At 48.4% G+C, this 26,570-nt stretch overlaps 3 protein-coding genes across 8 annotated transcripts in view; 2 read left to right on the top strand and 1 right to left on the bottom strand.

Moving 5' to 3' along the window:
• The first annotated feature begins 4,203 nt into the window (after window positions 1-4,203).
• On the top strand, window positions 4,204-5,230 carry LOC120221280 (olfactory receptor 13J1-like). The gene has a single exon (XM_039218573.1). It carries the CDS (start codon window positions 4,292-4,294, stop codon window positions 5,228-5,230), a length of 939 nt encoding a protein of 312 aa, XP_039074504.1. The 5' UTR covers window positions 4,204-4,291.
• Window positions 5,231-9,316: 4,086 nt separating this feature from the next.
• TMEM8B (transmembrane protein 8B) overlaps window positions 9,317-26,570 on the bottom strand; it is a 35,336-nt gene continuing 18,082 nt past the window's right edge. Inside the window, exons 11-13 of one of the 6 annotated variants that reach the window (XM_039218570.1) lie at window positions 18,776-18,922; window positions 18,526-18,665; window positions 9,317-9,405 (exon numbers count right to left, since the gene is read on the bottom strand). In XM_039218570.1, the coding sequence (XP_039074501.1) occupies window positions 9,387-9,405; window positions 18,526-18,665; window positions 18,776-18,922 (306 nt within the window). In that variant the 3' untranslated portion in view covers window positions 9,317-9,386. Of the gene's footprint in view, window positions 9,406-17,339; window positions 18,267-18,525; window positions 18,666-18,775; window positions 18,923-26,570 lie in introns of those variants that run through there. The other 5 variants (XM_039218571.1, XM_039218566.1, XM_039218568.1 and 2 more) reach the window with 5 other exon arrangements.
• On the top strand, window positions 13,738-15,165 carry LOC120221279 (olfactory receptor 13C7-like). Its single transcript, XM_039218572.1, has one exon. It carries the CDS (start codon window positions 13,987-13,989, stop codon window positions 14,965-14,967), a length of 981 nt encoding a protein of 326 aa, XP_039074503.1. The 5' UTR covers window positions 13,738-13,986; the 3' UTR covers window positions 14,968-15,165.

Below are 26,570 nucleotides of genomic sequence, written 5' to 3'. Positions count from 1 at the left end.
GGATTGCACGGTCCCTTGGCACATAGGGAGCTTTGAAAGGTGCCTGCTCCTGTTGGCCTCCACCCCGGGAGGCTTTCGGCCACGATGGAGCTGGGAGCTGCCCAGGTCAGGGAGCCCCTGAGAGGCCACAGTAAGCTACTGAGCGCCCTGTTCAGCCTTGAGTCCATCAGAATTTCCTAATTCCAACAAGTCTGACACTCTTCAGAGACCCTCCCACTGAATTTTGAGTACTTTACCTAATTCCACCCAATTCTAAATTTTTTTTAATGTTTTTTATTTATTTCTGGGAGAGAGAGAGAGAGAGACAGCGTGAGCAGGGGAGGATCAGAGAGAGAGGGAGTCACAGATTGAAACAGGCTCCAGGCTCTGAGCTGGCAGTCAGCACAGAGCCCGACGCGGGGCTCTAACTCATGAACCGCGAGGTCATGATCCAAGCGAAAGTCGGACGCTTAACCGACTAAGCCACCCAGGCGCCCCAATTCCACCCAATTCTAAAAGCTCCACTTAATTCTATTGAGTTGCAAACACTTCGCTGAATTCTGTGAAAGTCTAGGCACGTGTCCTTAGTCGGGGAAAGCTGGGTCAGTGGAAACCCCATGTCTTGCCCACCAGGGTTCCCTGTGTAAAGGAGGCTTGGGCTCACTTCTCTGAACTGTGTTCTCCTAGCTACAGCCAAAAAGGCTCCTGGTCTCTGAAGTATCTTCCAGGGAACAAGGGACATGGATCTGAAAGAGCCTCAAGGTAAGTAAAAAAGTGGAGTTATGGGGGCAGATGAAGGGGCCTTGGCTAGGAGTCAGGAGCCCCAAGGAATTACTGGAACCTTGGCTTCCCCCTCCCACTCAGCATGTGATGATACCGGCCAAGCCCTTCTCCTCTCTGGGCCTCAGTTTCCACATATGTAAAAAAGGGGTGGTCTCTGTGAGCTGTGAGATCCTTCTGGCTCTGCCACGCTGTCCTCCAGATTAGAAACAGCTCATGCTTGCCACCCAGTCGCTCACTCCCAATTTGTTTTAGCTCCATGAAGTCAGAACAAGACAGGAAGAAGTTGGGGGCTTCAACTTGGCCTTTAGAACCTGGGGGAAGAGATGCCACCCCTGTGGGCTGGCAGGGTAGGCAACAAGCAAGAAGTGAGTGAGAGGTGAGCACCACCTTGAAAATGGCAGCAGGGCTGTGCACAAAGGAGAGAGGGCTCAAGGTGGCCCCGGAGAAATAAAGAAAGGCTCCCTGGTGGGGGGTAGCATCTGAACTGGTTTGTAGGTAGCATATGGCCAGGAGTGAGGCAGAGGCAGAAAGGACGCTGTGGGCTCTGCAGACAAAGCTTTCTAGCCCCACTTTGGGAACGAGAGTTCCACAGCATCTGCCCATATCTCTTTCTGGCCCCTCTTCCCAGAGGTCCCCATCCCCAGCTGAGGGAGAGACAGAAAAGCAGAGAGAGATGGCAACTCAGCACCCAGGCTGGAAAGCAGACAAGACACTGGAGCTGGTATAGTGATCATGTGCCTCCTCTGATGTTTCTCTGTCTTCCTGGTTCTGCCCAGATAAAGTTTTCTCCCTGCCCCAATGGCTATTCCTTCTTTACTGACACCTCCAGGCCCCCCTGGTCCTATATCCTAATAGTCCTGCTTGGTCCTCTGAAGCCCTGGCCACAAGTCCAAGGGTCTATACTACCAGTGTGTGTGTGTGTGTGTGTGTGTGTGTGTGTGTGTGTGTGTGTGTGTGTGAGAGAGAGAGAGAGAGAGAAAGAGAGAGAGAGAGAACCCACCAGAGAGTGCTCCTACACATGTGCATACACTCACATGGATAACCATACAGGTACACACAAGAGCCGACGTGTAGCGTATACATGCACAGGCACATATGTGCATACACGGGGGTCAAACAGTTGTTTGTGCACACACATGGAGCTGGGGGCATATGTGTATGTATACTGCAATAGAGAGCCAATGGCTGCCTATGTTCGTTAGTGACTTTAGGGGATAGATTATACTCTGTGGAACCATGTGGAGGAAGCTATGGCCATGACCCGACTACTGGGCCTGCAGGAAAGCATGGTGCCCCCTCTATGCCGCCCACAGCCCTGGCACAGCGCCTGCTGCTATTGACATGCCGTTAAACAGAGGTGCCCCTCCAGGAGCCCAGTCTCAGGTTTCCCGGCTGAATCTTAGAGGGAGCTTGCGGATCACACTCCCCTACCCCCACAACGTCTCTAGACACAGTCCAGCAGAGGCAAGGCCATCTATGTGAGGTCCCCAAGACTAGGGCAGAGCTCTCCCTGCTGCAGAAGGGGCCCGTATTCCTGCAGTAGGACCCAGCACCCTGGACCCTGTGTTTATTCTGAGAGGAAAGTGTCCATAGGGGCCGCTCAGCCTGCACCTTCCTGGGTGGTGCGGGCCCAGTAACATCCAGAGACTCCATACCAGAAAGGATTTTTGTGACCCTTGGCATGCTTGACGGAAAGAGAGGGAAAAAAGGAAGAAGAAAAGTATGTCCATGGGAGAAGCAGGCTTCCTATCGCTAGAGGCACACAAACAGAAGCAGGATGAGTCTTGGCATGGAAACTGGAGACTATTTCTGCATAGGAATGGTTTGAATTTAGTGGCCTGGGAGCACATCTGTTCCCCTAATGCCTAGCATGATGCTTGCTGTGTGGTAGGTGCTCAACCTCTCCTTGATTCTGGAATGGATAAACTCAGGAGGAGTAAAAGAAGGAAACTCTCATGCAAGTGAGGCACCAACTGGAATTGGTGCTCACTCTAGGTCTGGACTCAGACAGTGTCCCCCATGGGTTTATTGACACCTTGCAAGTGTCTGAAACACTAAGTATGTCCATGAGACATGTTGACTCTTGTTCATTGCCTGGTAAGAAGACTGAGGGGAGGATGTAGGAGAATCTTACCACAATGTTCACCCATTGTGATAAAAGACCAACCAACATCTGGTGCTTGACAGAAGCAAACCTCTGCTGTGAGCGTGATGCCAGTGCCCCGCATTTGGGAGGACTAGATTCCAAGCTTACCTTGCCAGGGACTCACGATGAGACCTCAGCTTCCTACCTGTGCAATGAGATCCAATGTGTTCACCTCACAGGGAGTTTTGCATGCTGATGCCCTAGGAGTTCATGAAGTCAAAGCATTTCTGGCTCAGGCCCAGAGGAAATAGGAGTTTTGGGGCCAGGCCAACGAGTCCTTCAAATTTCAGCTCAAAAGCCCACAATAAAGGCAGATTCTGAAAGTCAGTCCACACACAGTAGCTGCAAACAGGGCCCTGTGGATGAGCCCACTGGCAAACTCAGAGGTCAGCAGCCCCTCCAATGCGCGGCACAATGTATGCTTCATGCATGGAGACCAGAGCTAACCTGAAGACACAAATCAGATCTCTGCAGGCTGAGAAATAAAGGAAAAGGGCATTCCCAACAGTGGGAACAGTGTGAAGCAGCTCAGAGTTTCCTTAAAGCCAAGAGGAACCTCAGGAACCATCTAGCTCCGGGATTCTCAGGTGTGGCACTGTGGCCAGCAGAAGTAGCTTCGGCCAGACAAGCTGAGTCAGAAACTCAGCAGATGGAGCCCCGCGATCTATATTCTAACAAACTTTCCAGGTGATTCTGGTGCACATTGATTTGAGGACCTCTGATCCAGTATACTTTTTTCCCCAAACTATGTTAGTAGAATACCTGTCTGCTGTAGATTAATGTAAAAAGAATGATACCCATGGCCAAGTAAGTTTGGGAATTACATGCCCTGTACCACTTTTGGAAAGTCACAAATCACATTGGCATATAAGGATCTGAGAAGTCCTGTAGTAAAGAACTTTATTTACTTTCAATTAATCTAGTGGTATCTCATATTAATTTTTTAGATTGCCTACTAACATTTCCATTAACACTCTCTTAGGGAAATGCTGATCCAGATCAATGCTCTCTTTTCACATGGATGAATCGCAGCCTAGAGGTGTGCCGATTGCCCAAACTCAAGGACAGAATGTGTATAAGAGCTGGAAAAGGCCCTAGCAATATACTTCAACCCAAGAGTTTCTTTTTTTTTTTTTTTTTAATGTTTATTTTTGAGAGAGAGCACGAGCAGGGGAAGGGCAGAGAGAGGGAGGGAGACAGAGGATCTAAAACAGAGCCTGATGCAGAGCTTGGACTCATGAAGTCATGACCTGAGCCAAAGTCAAACACTCAACTGACTGAACTACCCGGGCACCCCAACCCAAAAGAGGTTCTGTGGGCTCTCCACCACCCTACACCCTCTTTCCCTCCATCCCAGCTGTGTGCTCCCCTGAGCACTGCAGTATGGAGCTGGTCAATAGGACAGAGATCTCTGAGTTCTTTCTGAAAGGATTTTCTGGCTACCCAGCCCTGGAGCACCTGCTCTTCCCTCTGTGCTCAGTCATGTACCTAGTGACCTTGCTGGGGAACACCGCCATTGTGGCAGTGAGTGTCTTGGATGCCCGCCTGCACACACCCATGTACTTCTTCCTAGGCAACCTCTCCCTCCTGGACATCTGCTACACGTCCACCTTTGTGCCTCTGATGCTGGTCCACCTCCTGTCAGCCCAGAAGACCATCTCCTTTATTGGCTGTGCAGTCCAGATGTGTCTGAGCCTGTCCACAGGCTCCACAGAGTGTCTACTGCTTGCTATCATGGCCTACGATCGCTACCTGGCCATTTGCCGCCCACTCAGGTACCCCGTGCTCATGAGCCACCGGCTCTGCTTGTTCCTGGCAGGAACCGCCTGGGTCCTCTGTCTCTTCAAGTCAGTGACTGAGACAGTCATCGCCATGAGGCTGCCCTTCTGTGGCCACCATGTGATTAGTCACTTCACCTGTGAGATCCTGGCAGTGCTGAAGCTGGCATGCGGTGACACGTCAATCAGTGAAGTCTTCCTGCTGGTTGGCGCCATTCTGCTGCTGCCTGTCCCCCTGACTTTCATCTGCCTGTCCTACACACTTATTCTGGCCACCATCCTGAGGGTGCCCTCGGCCTCTGGGCGCCGCAAAGCCTTCTCCACCTGCTCAGCGCACCTGGCTGTGGTGATGCTTTTCTATGGCACTGTGATATTCATGTACATGAAACCCAAGAGCAAGGAGGCCCGCATCTCTGATGAGGTCTTCACAGTCCTCTATGCCGTGGTCACACCCATGCTGAACCCTGTCATCTACAGCCTAAGGAACAAGGAAGTGAAGGAGGCTGCCAAGAAAGTGTGGGGTAGGGGTTGTGCCTGCAAGTGAGGGACGTCTGGGCTCTTCAGAGTAGTGAGTGAGGCCTTCGTATGCCTATGGGGAGGACGGGTGGGGCACAGGGCTGTGGGGCTGGAATCTTCATCTCAGAAAGCAAGCACCAAGTCCCACTGGTGCTGCCACAGAAGGGCTCACAAAGCACCCCTTGGTTCCTTCGCTGGCATCGCCCTGCCCGGCTCTCGGTATCACCGCCTGTACTTTACACCGGCTCCTGGCTGGCCTCGAGACTTCACTCCAGTACCCTTCCACTCTATCCTCCCTGGGGCGCCCAGAAGGACCTTCTTGAAAAGCACATGTGATCACATCCTCTCCTGACTGAAACCCCCAAATGGCCGCCCACTGCTCTCAGGACAGAGTACAAACTCCTCAGTAGGACATTCAAGGCCCGCATAAGCTGGTCCTGCTGATCCTGACTAACCCCCAGCCTTCTGCCCCGCATTCTCCCTCCTGACAGCCACACATGCCAGCCAGCTGGGAGCCCTGGGATGGGCCAGCACTGCCCAGTTCTGTGCCCTTGTTGGTTCTTCCCACAAGGCAGCACAGCTCCACGTGTAAAAGGATGGCCTGACCCTCAAGGGCCAGCTCGAATGCCACCTCCCTCACAAAGCCTCCTCGCTTAGCCCCTCACTGAGCTCCTCCTGCTTTATTTTCAGCGTTACTATAAGAGCAGGGAGGCTAAGAATCCACTCTGGCCCACAGCCCAGCCCCGCCCAGCCCTAGGCCTCCCATAGGTTTCTTAACTAAACACACGAACACATCAGTATAGGGGTGATAGTGGCAGAGCCTGGGGTCCTTCGGAGATGACAGGCATGGTACCCAGGGAGGTGATAGTAGAGGGAGTGATGAGGCCCAGAATCCATGATTTCCAGACCCGTCTGGCCACCAGGGCACCCATCGCCCTGAGCAGCCCTGGGCCTGTGTTCCCAATGTCTCTCTTGAGCAGCAACAGCAGCCGCTTCCACACCTCCCAACCCAGCATCCAGGCCTTAGCCGGCTTTAGGGAGACTTGCTCTACCCTACCTTACCTCATTATGGGGGTTCTTCCAGAGCTGCCCCTTCCTGGTGCTCAGCCTCTTCTCAGCTTTCCTTTCTGAGAACTCAGTGAGCACACAGCAGAAATGGATGCAGAGCCACAGACCATCTCCCTTCCCTGTCCTGCTCTGGCCTCAGTGGTACTGTCTGTAGGATGGGGAAGCTGGCCTTGGCCTCCAAGAAGCAGTCTAGCTCTCCTGCCCCCCCACTGCAGAAAAGCAGAGTCTTGCTTGAGTCCTCTGTTCCCCTCCAGTCCCTCTTTCTGCTTTCCATGTTGGTCAGAACAGAGGTGCAGAGGAAAGCAGCATAGTCTGCTCACTGAAGCTCAGTCCTTTCTGACTAGAGTGAAAGCTCTATGCCTATGGGAGGCACCCTTTCAGGCTAGAGTGAAGGTACACCTTTGACTTCAGGACAGGAATCTGGATGTTATCAGGTGCACATTGTGGGGTTAAAATCGCATTTACCTTTAGATTAGTGATTAGATACCATTTTCACCCATGAAATTGGTGAAGAACTGTTTTAATGTCTGTCAGTAATGAACATGCAGTAAAGAAGTAATGACATCCACTGCTGGTGAGGGTGGGAATAACTTGATATAAATTTCCAGCAAAATCAGTGGGAAGTATGAATCAAAAGTCTTACAAAATTGCTGGACTCTGTGACCTAACACATCAACTTCTAGAACTTAGTCTAATAGGATCATTAGAGATGCAAAGATCTATGAATAAGGATGTGTCCTTATATATATATATAAGGACACTAATCACAGCATTATTTATAGTAACAGAAAGTTGTAAGAATGTTAATATTAATCATAGAAGAATCTCAATATTAATCATAGAAGAATCTCCAAATAAATCCTGGTGGTGTCCAATGATAGAGTATGATGCAGCCTTCAAAAAACTCTTATTTTCTGAAGAGCATTTGATAATGGAAAATGCTCCCAATGTAATTAAATAGAAAAAAGCAGAATTCACAACTCTGTATTCACTGCAATTCTAATATTATTTGTTTAAGTATTTTTGTTATCGATTTATGAATAAGTATATATACAAAAAAATTCTGGGAAACTATGACAAAATATTAAGAGTTGGGTGGTGGAGTTAGAAAGGATTGATAGGTTAGATAAAGATTGTTTCCTTATATAACTAATGCCAGTATTTCCAATATTTATAACAGGAATGTGACTTTGAACTTAAAATAAGGTGACTCATTTTTAAGAAATGGAGGATCCCCTGGCTCCAGAGTAGAGCACAGACGAGGCCTCCAGCCTGAGGGGCTGGCAGGGAGGAAGCTGTTGCCACAATCCAGGCTCTCGTGAGGTCTGACCAGGAAGGCAACCCAGCAGAGAGAGGGCGGCTGGGAAATATTTGGGATCTACAGATGACTACAGAGATGGATGAGGGAGAGGATGGCCTGTGGGTTGTAGCTTGGGTTTCTGGCTTATTTGAGTGGATAGCACTGTTGCCCCCTGAGACAGAGATGGAGAAGATGAGAGCAGTGGGGGATGGTGTTGGGCTCCAGGTGTCCATGGGCAGCAAGAGGGCGCTGGTCCATTGAGCACGTAGAAAACAAATGGTACCCATCTTCCAATGTTTCACTTTGACCTGTGATCTTGATAAAAATTCCGAAGGACAAATCATAGTATAACAGGAAAATCTGTAGCTGCCACTGTTTTAGTGAAGGCTGGGTTGTAGTCCCTAAACTGCATCAAGTCGTTATTCTTTATTATGAAGGAAAGGGAGGGGTGCCTGGGTGGCTCAGTCGGTTAAGCGTCCAACTCTTGGTTTTGTCTGAGGTCATGATCTCACAGTTCATGAATTCGAGCCCCACATCAGGCTCTGGGCTGACAGTGCAGAGCCTGCTTGGGATTCTCTCTCTTTGCCTCTCTCTCTGCCCCTCCCCTATGCTCACACTCGCTCTCTCACTTGCTCTCTCTCTCTCTCGAAAGAAATATACTTTAAAAAAAAATTGTAAATGAAGGAAAAGGAAAGGAAAGGAAACAGAGGAGATGGGAAGGAAAGGAAACAGAGGAGATGGGAAGGAAAGGAAACAGAGGAGATGGGAAGGGAAGGGAAGGGAAGGGAAGGGAAGGGAAGGGAAGGGAAGGGAAGGGAAGGGAAGGGAAACCTATAGACCCATGATTAAATCCCTGACTTAATCTCCCTCACAAGTGCTCGGGGCCTCATACTCTAGACAGTGATTCACTTTGCTACACTTTCATGAGTCCCGATCCTCACAACATTCCTGAATGAAGACACTCTCTTTCACACACCAGGACACCCAGGCCTAGGGCAGGGGGCCACAAATTCCAGTCCTCAGATCCAAGGGGCAGGACAGCAATGAGACCCAAGCAGATTCTGCCCAGTGTCTGTCCTGTGCCCACCTCACTGCAGCCAAGCCCTCCTGGGGAAGCACAAGAATCCTGGGGTCTCCAAGCCCCACGGCTGCCAAACCCACAAACTTTAAATTGGGCAGGGACTGAGAGGTCCCCCAGGGCCCAGAACAGGAGAACTATGTGGCAGGGGACCAAGAGGCTGGTCCTGAAGGCCTTGGTCCTGGCCCATCCCAGAACAGTGTGTCTGCTGGTAATGAGCTCAGCACTTGGTGACTCTGTCTCCCAAGCCTTGGGTCAGCACACCTGGCAGCCTGCTCCAGCCACCTGCAGGTGCTAATGTCACTGGGCAATCGGTGTGAGGTAAGGACAATTGATCTAGCATGTGGACTATTCTCATGAAATCTTTTTTCAACATATGAAAACCAGAATACTTGCTTGCAAAAGAGGACATAATGATATTAGTACTATCGGCTACCACTTACTGATTATTTATCATGTGCCAGGCAGCTCTGCATGCCTCACCTCACTGGATTCTTAAAACAACCCCACAAGGAAACACTATTCTTATCGCCACTTTACAGGTAAGGGAAGTGAGGCTCAGAAAGCTGTCAGCAAGTGGCAGGTCTGGGACTTGGGCCCTGGCTGGTCTGACTCCAAAGCCCACACTCACCTGCTCTGCCATCCAGCGAGGAAGTAGTCAAACAGGAATCCTAGATCCAGTCGTGTCAGGGAACTTGTAACAGAAGCTTCAGTCCTCTTATGCCCATCACCTTTCTTTTAAAATAGATTGGGAGGCCTAAAATAAAATATCAGATGGTTCAAACTAGATTCGCCAGCCAATGAAATTGATATAATATTTACCTTGCAAAGTAACCCTGGGACTGTCAGACCTCAGGGTTGGGAGTTGCTAGACAGAGGAGATGTTTCAGAGGTTAGAGGGTACTAGAGGTCATCTAATTGAGTGGTTCCATTCACAGAGGGAGAAATTTGGCCAAGGTCATACAGCAGAATCAGAACAAAGGCAATAATGGCTCCTGTCCCAGGTTCCCAGTCCTGGTTTATGGCATCACCTTGACTCTCAGGAGGTCTAAACCTGGGTGTGAAATTAGACAATTATTCTCAGAGACACTCGGTTTGCTATCTCTGTGTGAAGCTGATTTTCCAGGACATGACAGAGTGTGAGACATTGGCAGATAGATGCCGGAGATGTTTACTGAGTGTATTCTGAGACAATATCGTACCCAAATAGTCAGCAGTATTTCGGGTTCTCCTCCTCCCAGCCATGTGGTAGGATTACAAAGGGCCAGTGAAGCGTGGGCAGATGTGACACATGTCACTTCTGGGGCGGAGCATGTTAACTGCTGGTATGAATGCCCTAGTGTGTTCTTCCCCAGCCATCATGCCCTGTGATGTCCCGATGGTGGAGCCTCCATCAGCCAGGGGCTCTGGGGAGGACAACATGAAACAGAGCCCCCTAAAGACCTAAAAAGGACATTTAGCATAAGAAAGAAAGAAACCTTTGTCATGGTAAGCCACTAAGATTATGTGTTACTGCAGCAAAACCTAGCTCATCTTAACTGAGGCATCCAGGGAACAGCAGCTGCTCCTTGGGGTCCCATCTTGTGGCCATGGAGCAGAGTCAAAGCTCTCGGTTACCTGGATGCATGGCATGTTCTAGACACTGACTTATTTCTTTGGGGCCATAAGCCTGTTGCCCTATGAGCTGGTTCTAATTTCCATGAATGTGTTATGATCACACTCCTAAATTGTGAGGAGACCCACTACTCTCTGACTTAGCTCTTCAGAAAGATCAGGTGCCATGACAGGGAGTAGACTGACACCCCCAGAGTTCTCCCAGCAATCACAACAGCTGCATCCTCTGTTGCTGTGTGTGTGTTGGTGGGGGAGGGGATCTCAAAGTGAGACATCTGGGACCAGGATTTGCAGCAGATCTTAAATGGCAATCATCAATACTGCCTGGGTACAGGCACAGAGGGTAACCGTGATGAATCGGAAACAACCCTTTAATTAAAATAGCTCACAGTCTTTTGAGAGAGAGACAACAGACTACAATGCAGGGCAGAATGCAGTTAGCCTGTGTTGATAGCAGTAAGCATCATGATGTTGGGATGGTCAGTTCTAGGAAGGCATCAGAGCAGGCTGTGCAGAGGAGAGGTGTAAGAGCAGAGCCTTGAAGGGTGAAAGAGACAGGCCACTCTAGGCTGAAGAAAGAGTATGGGAAGAGGAATGAGATAGGAGCAGGTGGGCTTTGTCCATTAATGGGGAGGGGGCTGGTAAGGCTGGAACAGGTGTGGGAGGGGAGATAGGGCAAGTGGGCAGGCCATAGCCTGTTCTCAAAAGCCCTCAAATGCCTCTGCCAATCCCACTTGGTCTTTTTGTTAGAGACGAGAGAGAGGAAGAAAAATGTGGAGACAGGTGGTTTCTCATCTTTCACCTACTGGGGACCCCCCTTTTGTGCATGCATGCACACAGACACACACACAGACACATACACACCTGTGTCAGGTGTCAGAATCTGAGGTTAACATAGCTCATTTTGTAAAAACACACCCAGTAAAGACCAAACCGTTATTGTTGCATCTGAAATGCTGTGGGCATAATCCACACACATGAAGTCATAACATAGAAAAAGGACTTCCTTTTAACTTCTTTACAGATTTCAAGTTTTATTTTGTCTTTACAACCCACACTGAAAGAGAACCTCAGAGGTTTCTAAAGCCCAGAGAGAAGAAGGGACGTGCCCAAGGTCACCTAACGTGAGGGAATGAGTGTAAACTGTTAGGGCGGAAGCCACACCTGCCTCTGCTGTTTTCTCAGCTCCGAGCACAGGACGTGGCACATAGTAACTAACTGCTCCACAGTTATCTGTTTAATGAGTGAATGAATGAGCCACCATCACACTTAGGCAATTCTTTATCTTTTTGCCAGACTCAGAAAGAGAAACTCTACCCTAAGTGTTCACATTATCCACATGATGTAAGGTCCAGTGCTGACCCAGATATATCACCTGCCCCTGTATGCTCCAGAAACTCCCTGAAAATCACTCTAATTCAGGTCAGAGGAGGGAACAGTGGCAGCAGAGCTGGGAATGGAGGAGGTCATGACAGACATTGGAACCTGGAGGTGGCGAGCACAGATCCAGCAGGTGCTCTGTGGCTGAAGATGCAGCCTTCGATCTAGATCCTCAGACAACATGTGGTTCTAGGCAGCTCACTAGAACTTTTGCGGGTCTGCCTCATCTGAACTACACAGCACCTCCATTTTTCAAAGGGACTCTGAGTCTCAGATAAGCCATGTGGCTTGGTCAATCTGGCACAGCTAATTAGTGCTGAGTGACGCTGGGGTGCAAAGCTATGCTTTTTGAATCATGCATTGAATATCTGTTGAGTGACTACTCTTGGCAGCACTCACCGTAGGAGGTGTGGGAAGGAAACGGGGTCCTGCTCTCTAGTAGAGGTGTACAACACACTGTAGAAGAACACAAAGAGACAGGCAAAGGCTGAGGGAGCACAAGAAGGGAGCATGTAACCCCCTCAAGGAGCAGGAGGGAGGAGAGAGACAGAGAGAATGAACAGGGCCCTAAGGGGTGGGCAAAAAGCCCCCAGTAGGGAAGGGAGGGAGGACATGCCTCTAAAAGGGAATTTCTGGGTGGTTCCATCAATTAAGCATCTGGCTCTCAATCTCAGATATTGATCTCAGGGCTGTGAATTCATGCCCCGTGTTGAGCCCCACGCTGGGCATGAAGCCTACTTAAAAATAAATAAATAAAAATAAATAAATAGGGGCGCCTGGGTAGCTTAGTCGGTTAAGCGTCCGACTTTTGCTTAGGTCATGATCTCACGGTTCATGGGTTCGGGCCCCGCGTCGGGCTCTGTCCTGACTGCCAGCTCAGAGCCTGGAGCCTGTTTCAGCCTGTGACTCCCTCTCTCTCTGACCCTCCCCTGCTCACGTTGTCTCTCTCTCTCTCTCTCCTAGAAATAAATAAAAAATAAATAAACAAACAAACAAACAAATAAATAAATAAATAAAAAGGAACTTCTTGGGCAAGATGTAGCACTGGGAAAAGACAAGATTTATTCAGTAGAGGATGAGCCCATCAGCTCCTACAAATGCTAGATGCACTGAGAAAGAAGAATGAGGGAGAAAATCCAGTCCTGACAGACAGAACTCCAGTGCTGTCACAGGACAATGGCCTCATAGTCATCCCAGGAGTGAGGTGATTATATCTTCTGTATGTTAAATGTCACACTCAGCTCCTGTTTCTGCTTTAAACCAGGGGTCACCTGGGCCATAAGACAGTCTTCCTGCATAACAGGACTGCTGTGCCTTAGGGACTTTAGGGCTCTCTCCTGACACTGGCGCTTCCAAGGAAGCAATGACACCAGCTCAGAAGAGTGACAAAAGCCACCTGAGAGAGAACAGCTGCCTCTGCCCACCCCTCCCTTTTAAAACTAGTCACTGAATGACAACGCCCCTGCCAAATCAGAACCTGGTTTTCTCTCCTCTGAGACATCACTGCCAATAAAATTATTCTATAAGGCAATATGGAGGCCAAGAAGTGAGTCACTTGGCTTACATGAACAGGTTAAAACCTGTGACCAGTGGCTCTAGTGGAATTTTATGTTCTTGTATGATCTTCTAAAAATCAATGGATGAAGGAAGGGGGGAAAAATCAACAAATGGCCTACCACTCCTTAAAGAGAGATGACCACATATCAGGCTTACACATCCTGTGGAGTGGAAATGTTTGACTCTTAATGCCCAAAGAAACACTAGGTGAGCATCACCCATCACCCATGGGCCTTCCTAAGTTCATCTCACCGAATTCAGGGAAGAAGCAGGGCAACCTTATGATAGGTGTGGTATGTTTCCATCCATTTATTTTTCTTACTGGTGTATTCTTAGCACCTGAACAAGCCCTAGCACTGAATAAGTATTCAAAACACATTCAGCAAATGAATGAATCTGAAATACCATGAGCAAAATTCAGCCATACGGAGTCATAACCTAGAAAAGATGCTTCCTTTAACAGCCAAGAACTCTTTATATTACAAAGGAGGGTGCCTAACATGAATCCTACTCTTGCCTCCACTGCACCCACCCTGGAGAGAACAACAAAGAGCCCAGGGGTCTAGAATGTGCCTCATCTCCCTAACTTACATCACAACTCAGGGCAGAGCTGAGGACCAACTTACAGGCCTTTGGTTCAACCTCTCGTTACACAGATGATGAAACTGAGTTGCAGGGGCAGGGCTGACCTGATCCCAGGGCATACATCCAGGCTGCTTGGCTTCCAGGCCAGCAAGAGCTTTTTCTGAGAGCTGTGTGGTCCAGACAGGGAAGGAGGGAGAATGAGATGGCAAACCAGACGGCTGTGACAGAATACGTCTTGCTGGGGCTACACGAGCACCATAATCTAGAGATGGTCCTGTTTGTGCTCTGCCTGGGCATCTACTCCATGAATGTGCTGGGGAACTCCCTCCTCATCGGGCTGAACGTGCTGGACCCCTGCCTGCACAGCCCCATGTACTTCTTTCTCAGCAACCTCTCCCTCATGGACATCTGCGGCACATCCTCCTTTGTGCCTCTCATGCTAGTCAACTTCCTGGGAGCCCAAAGGACCATCTCCTTCCTTGGTTGTGTCCTTCAGGTGTACCTGACCCTGGCGCTGGGCTCCACGGAGTGCCTGCTCCTGGCTGTGATGGCATATGACCGTTATGTGGCTATCTGCCAGCCACTTAGGTACCCAGAGATCATGAGTAGGCAGACGTGCTTGTGGATGGCAGTGCTGAGCTGGGGGACAGGTTTTGCCATTTCACTGCTGCAATCCCTTCTCACCTGGAGCCTCCCCTTCTGTGGCCACAATATCATCAACCACTTCTTCTGTGAGATCTTGGCAGTGCTGAAACTGTCCTGTGGGGACATCTCTCTCAATGCACTGCTATTAATCGTGGCCACATGTGTCCTGACGCTGGCCCCACTCCTCCTCATCTGCCTGTCCTACATTTTCATCCTTGCTGCCATCCTTAGGGTGCCCTCTGCTGCAGGCCGGCGCAAAGCCTTCTCCACCTGCTCTGCCCACCTCACAGTGGTGGTGGTTTTCTATGGGACCATCTCCTTCATGTACTTCAAGCCCAAGGCCAAGGACCCCAACCTGGATAAGATTATTGCATTGTTCTATGGGGTCGTGACCCCCTCACTAAACCCCGTCATCTACAGCCTGAGGAACGCAGAGGTGAAAGCTGCTGCCCTAGCCCTGCTAAGGGGAGACCTGCTCTCCAGGAAATTGTCCCACCTTCCCTGTTGCTCTTCAACTGTATCATGCATGACAGGCTAGGTGCACTGTGGTAATGGCTTCAAATTGCAATGGCTGCAACCCACAGGGTTTATTTCTCCCTCTTGCTGCAGGTCATCAGCAGTAGACTGGGTGGGCGAAGTCTGCTCTGAATCACTGTCTTCATCCCTCAGGGTCTCAGGATGAGAAGGCAGCTACCGCCTGGAACATCGCTAGTCACCATGACAAAGCCTGGCTGGCTCTTCAAGCCTCACTTCCACTTCATCCACCAATGCAAGCACATGCTATGGCTAACATCAAGAGGGAGGCAAAGCACACTTACCAGGTGTCCAGAAGGAGTGGGAAGACTGAGAGATCTGTGAATAGCCTCATGGCTGCCTCACCATCCTACAGTCAACCCAAGAGCTACTAGAGATGTACCTTCCTTTTCTCTGACCATCACAATCCCACACATCGAATTTGTCACTAAGTCGGAGAAAATCCACCTCCTAAGAGCTCCTAAATGTGTCCCGGCTTTCAATGACATTGTCTCAAGAAGCCTTCACTATCTCTGTCTTAAATATTGCAACAGCTGTGTCACACACTTTTGTCCTCAAAACTCTCTACAAAATCCTTCCTCTGCACTAGATAATGCCCATTCAAAAACAAAACAACAACAACAACAACAACAACAACAACAACAAAAATTCCACCAAACTGGTCATGGTACTCTCCTGCTTAAATCCCTCCAATGACTCATTTTCCATGGGATAAAAACCAGACCCCACCTCTCCATCCCACCTCATACTGGCTGTTTGCCTCAGCCCCACTCCACCCACACACACACTCTCTGGGCCCCGGCCCAGCCAAACTATTCCCAGTTCCCCAACAACTATCAGTCTTTCCTGACTCTGTGTCTCCCCCTTGCTCCTCCCTCGTGTGTCCAGATACTTCTTGACGATTAGCTAACATCTACTGGACACTCAACACAGACCAAGCTAGGCATGATACTGTGTCTTAAGTGCTTTACTGACTGGGGGCCACTTGGAATGACAGTAATCTCAGTGGAGGAATGCAATATGGACACTGGTGACCAGAGAGAACCCTCTCCCAACATCTTGGCATTATGGAATCATTCAGCCCTCACTGAAATCTTCTTCCCTCTTCCTGAAAACCCCTTCTCACCCCTCCTAGCTAGGTGTGGTCTGTCCCAGCTCTCTGTCCCTCTTCAGTGCCTTCTGTACTCTGCAGACTCTGTTCTGAATCCCAGCTATTTGGGTTCATGCAACCTAGTTACCTGACTCTGTGCAACATAATATGAAGAAACGATATTTCTGATACAGCAACAGACACCTAGCCCACATCTCTTGGCTCACCATTCGGTCAGCCGCATCACTCTGCTCAATGCCCCCAAGGAAAAGAAAATTGCAGAAAGCAGAGAACAAAGGGATTTTTTCCTGGCTTTTGAGCTTCCTAAGCTCTAAAGTCTTAACAGAAGAGTCCTCAGGCAGAGATAAAAGATTAGGGAGAAAAAACGAAGTAAAAGGGAGCCTTCTCCACCTCCAGATTACTAAAAGATTCCCTAAGCTAAGGAGAAGGAAGAGAGAAGAGGAGGGGATACAGCGAGGGCTTTGGCACAGAGGGTCCCAAAAGGAAGAGGTCCTAGGCTCAATCCCTAGGCCAAACCTCTGGAAAAGTTTGCAGGACCTGAAAGACAGGCAACTCACGCTTTGCTGGTCAAGCGAAGCCCCAAGGAGTCTCCCAGAGAAGACATGGCTTCAAGGGCAGCCGAAGCCTCACAGGCCCTTGTGTGTGGCACAGAGGTCGGGAGAGCCTCAGCACTGCAAAGGGCCATGCAGATGGGACAGGAAGGCGCTTGGGGATGGCCTGCCTGCACTGCTGCCTGGGGACCAGGTGGGATATTGGAATGCTCAGGGGATGGGTGTAGTGTGGACCCCGGTGACCAGAAAACACTCTCCCAACATCTCTGCATTATATAAGACCCTTAAGACTCGGCTGTGACCCTTGTGGAAAGAGGAGAAGTCCCAAATTGACAAAGGACATGTCTCAGGCAAAATGGGGACTCAAAATAGAAGTTACGTACTGTGAGGTTTCTTGAACATTTGTGACTTATACCTGCGGATCCAATTTCCTGAGACCTCAACTTCCTTGGGTGTGGGCACCACAAGGGAAGTCTGTCTTGCTAGTTTAAATCATCTCAGCACGCGCGCACACACACACACACACACACACACTCACACACTCACAACTCCCTACTCCCAGCGGCTGCAGCCTGCCATGAGGGGGCAAAAGCCTCAGGCAGAAGCTCCAGCAGCTCATTCTGGCTGGGTTCCCACCACCCCTGCTGATTTCCTCAGGCCCTCTCTTACCCTCTCCTCCCCACGCCCTTGGCCCCAGGAAAGAAGGCAGCACAGAACCAGCGAATACTTCATTGGAGACACAACAGACTCCACCTGCATCAACTGCATCAACTCAGAATATCAGCCACCCCAGCCCCAGCCCCATCTGTCCTGTGATCCCCCTCCCAGAACAGGACAGCATGGCACAGCCCAGATGCTGCCTTGGGAAGGAAGCCTGAGGCCAGAGTTGCTGAGCTGCTGGGAAGATGTGGAGACTCAGTTTCCCCAAGGTGGACTCCGTTTCCTCGGGAATGATGCCATGTCCTGAGAGGGCTTTGTCTCCCTGGTAAGGAATCCATGTCCTTAGGAGGGCTCCATATCCCTGGGAAGGACTCCACAACCCTAGGAGGGACTCCTTGGTCCTGAAGGGCTCTGTGGCCCTGCACAGGCTCCAGTCCTTAAGAAGGACTCGATGATGCAGGAAGACTCCGAGCCTTCAGGAAGCGTGCCAGGCCCCTAGAAGAGCTCCATGTCCTTAAGAAAACCTCCATGTCCTCAAGAAATACAACCTGTCTCTTATCCCTGGAAGGGTTCCACATTCCCAGGAAGGGCTCTCCACCCCTAGGAAAGGTTCATGTTCCCCAAGGGCCAGGCCCAAAGCCCCCCTCAGCTGGCACAGATGCTGCTGACAGTGGCCCCTCCCGGACCCACAAGGCCCAGCTCCTCCTGCTCATTGATGCACAGCTGGTAACCGCAGCCCCGGGCCCGGGCTCCAGATGGGACCCGGTGGTCAGTCTTAGCACGTGGAGGCAGCAAAAAGCCCACACTGCCAGCGATGAGCATATGCCAAATGCTGTGAATGTAGAAGTAGTTGTCTCGGGTCTCCACAAAAGCATAGAGTAGGACAGCACTGCCTGCAATAAGGCTGCCCGGGCACAGGTAGAAAAGCCAGCGGCGCCACGTGGGTGGGTAGCAGTGCCGGCGGCGGACGCTGCGTACTGTCTGGGGGAAGCAGAGAAGTGGGACTCAGGAATACGAGGCCTTGGAACCTGAGCCAGAACTGATCGTTCTCAGGCTTCCCCGGAGCCCTGGTTGCGACCTGAAGGCACCTGCCGACTGGAGTGGGCACCATGAGCAGCGCCGTGATGATGACAGGGTCCAAGCCCATCTTACACTGGGGACCAGACACTCAGGGCCCTGCACCCAAGTCCTGCTGGGACTCTGCGCCCCCCCCTCCCGCCCCCAGCCCTCCCAACCTTACCCAGGCTGTGGCCAAGATCCCCAGGGCGAAGAGACTGGGTCCGAGCAGGTTCCAGAGTCCATGCCGGTCAAGCTGTAGAGCCATAGACAGCAGCATAGCCCCCAGCAAATACAGCACCTGGAGAAAGAGGACTCCAGGGGCTGGGCCGGGTTGGAGAGGGGCACTTGGCAATGACCCCAGGGAGAGGTTGGGAATAAATTTCAAGTACACTTTGCCTACCGTTGTCCCCCAGGGCCCACTCTGGACTGACCTGCTTGACCACAGGCTGTAAACGAGCCATGGCAATGACAGTGACCCACACGGACATTAAGGAGCCCAGGAAATCACAGAACTGCAGCACATCGTAGTCCATGATGCAGAAAACCACAATGCCTGGCTGGTCACAGGCATGGTAAAACTGGAAGAAACGACAGGCAATGAGAGAACTTGAGGCAGTAGTCCAGGTCCATGAAACTGGAAAGAGAGGCCACGAGGGTGGTATGCTGCTGTCAGGGAAGCAGAGGTCAGAGGTCATAGACTGAGCAGGACTGGGAAATGCCTGACTCTCCGCTTCTGAGAATAATGTGGTAGGGAGGCCTGTTCTGCCTCACAACCTGTAACTGGTAGCCCTGATCTCCGTCATCACCCTCCTCATCTTTCTCCTTCTGGAATGTACTGTGGTGAGCACCAGGTAGGCTGGGGTTCCAGGTCTGTCAAATTGAGGCCAATCCTCTCCTACTCCTCATGCTTGCCACAGGTCCCTCCTATAATCCTCACCCCTGGCCCAAGCTGTGGGGCTAGACTCTGGTCTTTAGGTCAATCCAGATCCTAATCCTCCCCTGCATAGCCCAGTCTCCCCTGATAGCTCCGACTCGGAGTTAGGATTCATCCTCAGGCTTACATTACCTGGCACTCTTCATCCTCTCCCACCTAATGCTATGGGTGGAGAGGTGGGGGGAGGGGAGGGACAGTAAGGAAAAAGGCAGTCCCTAGGCCATGGATAAGAGCATGTCACTTCACACTGTGAAGAAGAATGTAGGGAAAGGACAGAATCCACATCTCCTCTACCATGGGAAAGGTGGTAAAGAGAGTATTCGGGAGCTTCAAAGCGGGGGCAGAAGACACAGGTGGAACTGGATCAGACTATACTGGGCACCCCCATTAAGGAACCAAGGTCTGCAGTCAGCCCTCCTTGGTCTGTGGCCCCTACCCCTGTGCCTCTCTGGACAATGCCTCTGGAATCCTGTGTTCCCTTATTTGTAAACAGGGCTACCCAAGAATAAACTGAGTTCTCTTTGCCTTAGAACATTTGATGTCACCTTTCTCTGAACTTCCATGTAGAATTTATGTGATTTGATTATTTATTGGTGTCAAATACTAAGGACATGTATAGTGTTCAGATAATCTTTGGTGCGAAGATGACAGGAACATGTATCCCTCTGTGTCATGTACCTCTGAGCGCACCCACAGACAAACTGGACCTATGAGGACAAACAGCTCCAGACCCAAAACGAACATCCTGGTGGCGTGCTCAGTCCCCCATCACCTGATATTGTCCCTGCTCCGTGTCAGGAAGAAGAGATCATTACAGTGATGGAAGGAGAAAATGTAAATGCTATCATGGGAGAGAAAAGGTTTTTGACCTAGGTAAACAATAAAAATCTACTCATTGGAGCTGGCCTTGAGACATACTAGCAGATTTTAGGGGATCAAAAAAGTTTAAGATTCTGTGAATCAATATGCTTGATCTCTGTCCCCTGCATGTCACTCCGGGTCCTCAGAGAACTGGCTACCAAGGGCATTTCTTGATCAGAGAAACAAGCTGGTGTCATTGCCAGGGTTGGAATGAAATACATCAGGCTGAACAAAAGCTGAGGCAGGAAAGCTGTGTTGTACCACCCAAAGGTGGCCTTTGAAGCAGCTTTATTACCGACTGAAGGGGCCCTTTAGGAATTACGTGTAGCCCAGGTCAATTTCTTCAACATTCTATTAAAAGGCAACTCTACATCACAAGGGCTCTTTGAGTCCCAAGAGAGGTGGCCTGACAGACCTCAGCGAGAGAGAGGTAGCCAGGCCCTCCAGAGGCATAGCCTTGGCTGAGGATGGAGGGCAGGGATATCCAGTCCACAGGTGAGGAAAGAGGTAGCTGAGTAATATCACAAGTCATTCAGTCCTGGCAGCAATGGGAGGTTCTGGGAAGAATGGAAGTGGGAGAACCTGGCCTTTTGCCTGGATGCATTAGAGTTGAAAATGAGAAGGTGGAGGTGAGGTCAGAAAAGAGTTCAGGAAAAAGCATTCTATCCTGACCTCAAATGACAAACCACGACACCCCAGCCTTACTCAAACAGCATCCCCCTTAGAAAAAAGCAGGTGGTGGGGCACCTGGGTGGCTCAGTGGGTTAAGCATCCGACTTCAGCTCAGGTCATGCTCTCACGGTTCATGGGTTCGAGCTGACAGCTAGCTCAGAGCCTGGAGCCTGTTGCTGATTCTGTGTCTCCCTCTCTCTCTGACCCTCCCCTGTTCACAGTCTCTCTCTCTCTCAGAAATAAATAAAATATTAAAAAAAGGGAAGGGAAGGGAAGGGAAGGGAAGGGGAAGGGGAAGGGGAAGGGGAAAGGGAAGGGGAAGGGAAGAAAAAAACAGGTGGGAAGTGGAAGCAAGTCTGTTGTGAAAACTGGCCAAATCCCGTCCAGGTGCAGAGCGCTGCCAACGAGAGAGTGGGAAAAACAGACTTGAAAGTTCAGTCTCTAGAAACAAAGAATGAGAAAGAAATTGCTAAGTTTCTTTTGAACTTGTTGAAGATTTCATCCAGTTATTCAAATTGTAAAATCTGTAACTGTGACAAAGGGGAAAAGGTGAATCATGTAAGAATAGGGAGGAGCTAGGGGTTTAGAAAAAAAAAAAAAGAAAGAAAGAAAAAGAAAACTTATGTATATTAAATGGCATTGGGAAACCTTGGGTTTGATTCCTTCAAATTTTAAAGGCCTAAGCTTGTGTATCTATTCTCTGTCTTTTCCTCCACTTTGGAGGTAAAAAATGCTGTCCCTTCAGGAAGAGACTGTTTTAGAATGATTATATTTTGAGTTTCCCAGCGCTTTTAAGTTTGGGGACATGGCTCCCTCTTACATATTATTAAATTGAGAAAGTGAGCTCTTACTGGTAAACTCTGAGAGACTTTTCATGGGAATCCACATCTGCACTATAATTTGTGTTTAAACATGCCTAAAAGATTTATTTTTTCAATTCTATCTTTCTCTTGTATGTGCTAATTAATTGAGAGTTAATTTGGTTCCTAACCAAATCAGTATTTTGGTCTTTTGCTCTTTTAGCTATTGGATATTGATTATTCTCTACCACTAAGACCAGATATAAGTACCACAGCTACTAAATTACCCAATACTGTTTTCTGATTTGGATTTTGTTTTAAAACATTAATTCTACATTTCAGCCTTCACTGACCACTAGTGCTCCATCTGCCTGACTTTCAAGTATTTAGGAGGAAATGCCCAAACATTTCCGGAAGAGGGACTTGTAATAAATACTTCAATCTCAGATAGGAGAAGATATATATCAGCAGAAGAAAAGTAAAGCTGAATCACCTTACATTGAAGGCACATCTAAAGGAATAATTAACTGAAGGCTGAGTTTCTCCTAGGAATTTCTCTGCACTGAAAGAAGAGTAGAGGATAATAGAGAGCTTGTCTCTGGAGTAGAGAGGTTTGGAGAGCAATCATCTCACTAGTATTCTATGGTTGATTATTCTCCAAGCATACTAAAAGGTCAGAGAGATTGTTTAAGGTTTTAGGAAACCCACAGGGGTAGAGTCAAATTAAAACTGCAGCGTGAGGAGAACACCAATCCTGATCTGGGTAGTCACTGCTGAATGTCTAAAAACGCCATTGGCAAAGCCCATCACCGACTCCTTCATGGGGCACAGTTTGCTGGGGAAGCCAGCCAACAGCCTGTGTCAGCTTAATTCATGGAAACTCCTCAACCTGGAGAAGACAGCATCTTGTCATCACACATTCTGGGTATATACATATTTGTCCCTTCTACCTGCAGTGCTTCCACCTGCTCTATTATTCATGGAGCAGAATCCATTATCCCTTGTCGTGGTGCCCCACTCATTACCATCTTTAAAAGGAGACGCAATTGGTAGTAAACAAAGTAAAGCAAATCACTCACCACCATAGAATTCACTGGTGTAAACATACTGCCCAACTCTCCTAGAAGCAACCAGCTGAACAAAACACTGGAATGGCCTACTGAAGGCTTAGTTATGGTGTCACTGGGAGACTACTTGAAAGTCTGGAATACTCTCCTGGATGTTTGGTGCCCAGTATGTGCTCAGTAAGCTCTAGTAATCTTATACTTTATGCCATGTATGTTCATGAAAGCACATCCCTACTCTAATAAACTTTCCTCCATGCAGAAATAAACAAACTTGTAATATCGTTGATATACTGAAAATTATGGGCTATTTTTTACATTGGTATTCCTTGTGTTAGCAACAATAAAAAGAAGGGATAGAAATAACACAGAAAAATAAGTAAATTTAGGGAAAAAAAGTTAGACTACAAATTGGCTTCTGTTAGGGTCGCCTGGCTGGCTCAGTCGGTTGAGCGTCCGACTTTGGCTCAGGTCATGATCTTGCAGTCTGTGTGTTCGAGCCCCCGTCATGCTCTGTGCTGACAGTTCAGAGCCTGGAGCCTGTTTTGGATTCTGTGTCTCCCTCTCTCTGCCCCTCTCCCGCTTGCACTCTCTCCCCCTCAAAAATAATTAACATTAAAAAAAATTTTTAATTGGCTTCTGTTAATATAATTCTAATTTAATTTGACACTTTCTCAGCTTTGGACCATTCTTTACTTATGAGTTAATTTTTTTAAATTAACGTAAGGTTTTTCTTCTATGGAATTTTATGTTTTTACAACCTAACTATAAAGTTCATCTAATGCTTCAAAATGGAGTTTCCAGGCACTACAGAATGTAAAACTGGAAATGCAAATATATTCAATCCATGCGAAGATTGGAATATTTGCACTCAGGATATAATGGAACTTACTGTTATTGTCTTATTTTCTCCTTCCATTTCCACTTAGAAGAAGTCATGGGATTTTGCCAAGCGTCACTAAGAATTTCTTGTGAGGTATGAGGAACAGAAGAGGTATGAGAAGGCAGGCTTGTAGCCAGGATGTCAGCAGTCCACAAGGAAAGCCCCAGATGTCAGCTCTGTCTGGGTCTCTGGGGAGTATAAGGGTCCGACTGGCACTGCAAAGGGCTCACGGCTCAGACTACAGGTGTTAGAGCTGCACAACTGCAATGATTCATAGATTTCCCTTGATGATTTCTTATATTTGGTTATATTTTCTGATCTTTTCATTGACCCTTCTTATTTTTTAAGAATATGTGAACTATTTTAATTTCTGATGTTCATTTATTTATTTTGAGAGAGAGAGAGAGAGAGAGAGAGAGAGTGTGTGTGTGTGTGTGTGTGTGTGTGAATGGGAGAGGGGCAGAGAGAGAGGGAGAGAGAGAATCTCAAGCAGACTCTGCTCTGTCAGCATGGAGCCCAATGCGGAGCTCAATCTCACGACCATGAGAGTCAGACACTTAACCGACTGAACCTCCCAGGTGCCCCTTGAGAACTATTTTTAAAAAAAGAATTTGAGAACAATTAAACTGAAGTCATAAGGTTCTCTACATAAGGTTTTTCAGGATTTCTGAAAAACCAAAGTCAGGTTAGAGATTTGTCAACTGCCTCACTGCCTTGGTACTAGAACAATATAGCTTAGTGATTACATGTAAGGGATCTGTGGTTCTGCCACTCATGTTACACATCAGACAAAGTATGTAAACTGCCCTCATCTGCAAAAATGGATGATGATAATAAAAGTACCTATTGGGGCGCCTGGGTGGCTCAGTCAGTTAAGCATCGGATCCTTGATTTCAGCTCAGGTCATGATCTCACAGTTCATGGGATTGAGTCCAAGTCAGGCTCTACGCTGACAGCCTGGAGCCTGCTTGGGATTCTCTCTCCCTCTTTCTGCCCCTCCCCTGCTTGTGCATGTGTGCGTTCTATCTCTCTCTCAAAATAAATAAATAAACTTAAAAAAAAAAGTACTAATCTATTACTCTGGTGCTATTGTGAGAACTCTGTTAGCAGTGCCTGACACACTAGATGTTATTTTGTTGTTACCATTATCTGAACTGGTCTGGCTACATACAAAATCCAGTGCTGGATTTGTGACCTGTTTTTCTTTTAATGTATTTTATATTTTATGTAACATATTTTGCATTTTAAATATTTTACATATTTATACTTTGAACTCCTGAAACCTACTGTCTGCTCCCATGCCCTGGATAGGACTCGATGCACTACTCCCAGGTGTAGACTGTCCTCAATTTGAAGACAGGAAGACTGTCATCTACCGTCCTGGTACTGTTACCTGCAATATGACCAATGGGTCCTTAAATGGAGACTGTTGAGGAATGAAGTAAGTCTAAACTAAGTAAAGAATGGGAAAGGAAGAGCGATGGAGAACGTGCCCAGGAAAACTGGATGACTAGTAGCTCTACATTTTGGCCCATGTGGTAAAAGAATAGGGGTTAGAGAAAGACTTCAGGTAATACCTCAGAGCCAGTATCTTTTCCTTGATCTTTTGCTTATTATTGTTTGTTTTTCTTTTGTAAGTAGGCTCCATACCTAACATGGGGCTTGAACTCATGACCCTGAGATCAAGAGTCACATGGTCTACTGACTGAGCCAGCCAGGCACTCTGCTTAGCCCATTTAAGAAAGTGGAAGCTCTGTATGTGATGTCAGTCACTGGAGGCTCCCGTGGTGTTCCAACTGGAGAAAAGGTCTTTTCTTTCAAGGACGATTTGCCCCTGTATCCAGAATATGAGAAGTCATCTGGTATATTAAACACTCTGGAGTCAATGCCCAGGATGCTTGTGTAAAGTGCAGAGAATGGACACTCTCTCCCCACATGCTCCAGGCTCCTGACACACTTAGGTACCCTTACTAACTGTGAATCCCACTAGATCTGCATGCAGCTAAGAGTGGGCTGGTGGAGCAGCTGTTGCTAGAGGATTCAGTAGCAACAGTATAAAGGGCATCTGGCAGTATAGAAGAGAAAACAGCATCTACTATAAAAATAGAATGAGGCACTGTCAGAACAGGTCTAAAAGGAGCGGGTTGGGGGGGCGGAGCCAAGCAAAACTAGAATGTGTCCTTCTCACCCAGCTGAAGAGGCCAAGGTCTCTCTACAGGGCATGGTTACAGCCTTCTCTTCATCTGTGCACGAACATCCTGGAGGACCCTACAGCATGCCCCTCAATTCACCCCCCACTTTCTCCTGAATGATAAGTAGGACTTTTGTAATTTGGACGTATGTGTGATCTATTAATGCTGAACAAAAGGGAAACACATATTAGTTTCTGTGATTCTTGTTGCCAAGACAAGAGGAAAGTCTGAATCCATCTAAGATTTCTGCAGTGCTCATAAGCAGGCACTTTATGTCACGAGATGCCAAGAGTCCAGAGATGAGCTGAAAAGATCCGTAGATGCAGCATCTCGGGGGGAGTCTACATGAGGGTTATGTCATATTCACAGGCTCACTCTTTACCTTTTCCTTATGCTATCTGCGATGCTTGCTGGTAATATGAACTTTTCTGTTTGTGGAGGAATGGGAAGACACAGAGTGGGGACTGTGGACATTCTGGATTTAAATTTAAAACAAGGATTTAAAACTATACTAATCTTCATCAAAATATGCTCCTCTGAGCTGGAATTTTATATTACACTACCACTTACCATGATGTCTCTAGAAGTAGTTGAGTCCGTAAAATTTCTTAGGATCCCAAGAGCCAGAATGCTCTATAAACTACCGGTATAGAGATCCTCTCTGTCTTCCAAAAAGTCTCATGAGAAATCAAGGAGGCTGTGGTGACTTAATGGGGATATTCCTTCTCATACCATAAGAACATGCTGAAGATGCAGCAATCCCCGGGACAATGACAAACACGGATACAGTGTAGCTAGCCCTCACATCATGAGAAGTGGA

Source organism: Hyaena hyaena, unplaced genomic scaffold, assembly GCF_003009895.1.
Source record: "Hyaena hyaena isolate Hyena2069 unplaced genomic scaffold, ASM300989v1 scaffold_769, whole genome shotgun sequence".
Classification (NCBI taxonomy): Eukaryota; Metazoa; Chordata; class Mammalia; order Carnivora; family Hyaenidae; genus Hyaena; species Hyaena hyaena.
The sequence above is the reverse complement of the archived record's forward strand: the minus strand, read 5'-3'. Positions and strand labels throughout refer to the sequence as shown.

Bases quoted from the DNA above. Each gene is read 5' to 3' on its own strand.
- LOC120221279 (XM_039218572.1), top strand. From the start codon at position 13,987: ATGGCAAACCAGACGGCTGTGACAGAATACGTCTTGCTGGGGCTACAC.
- LOC120221280 (XM_039218573.1), top strand. From the start codon at position 4,292: ATGGAGCTGGTCAATAGGACAGAGATCTCTGAGTTCTTTCTGAAAGGA.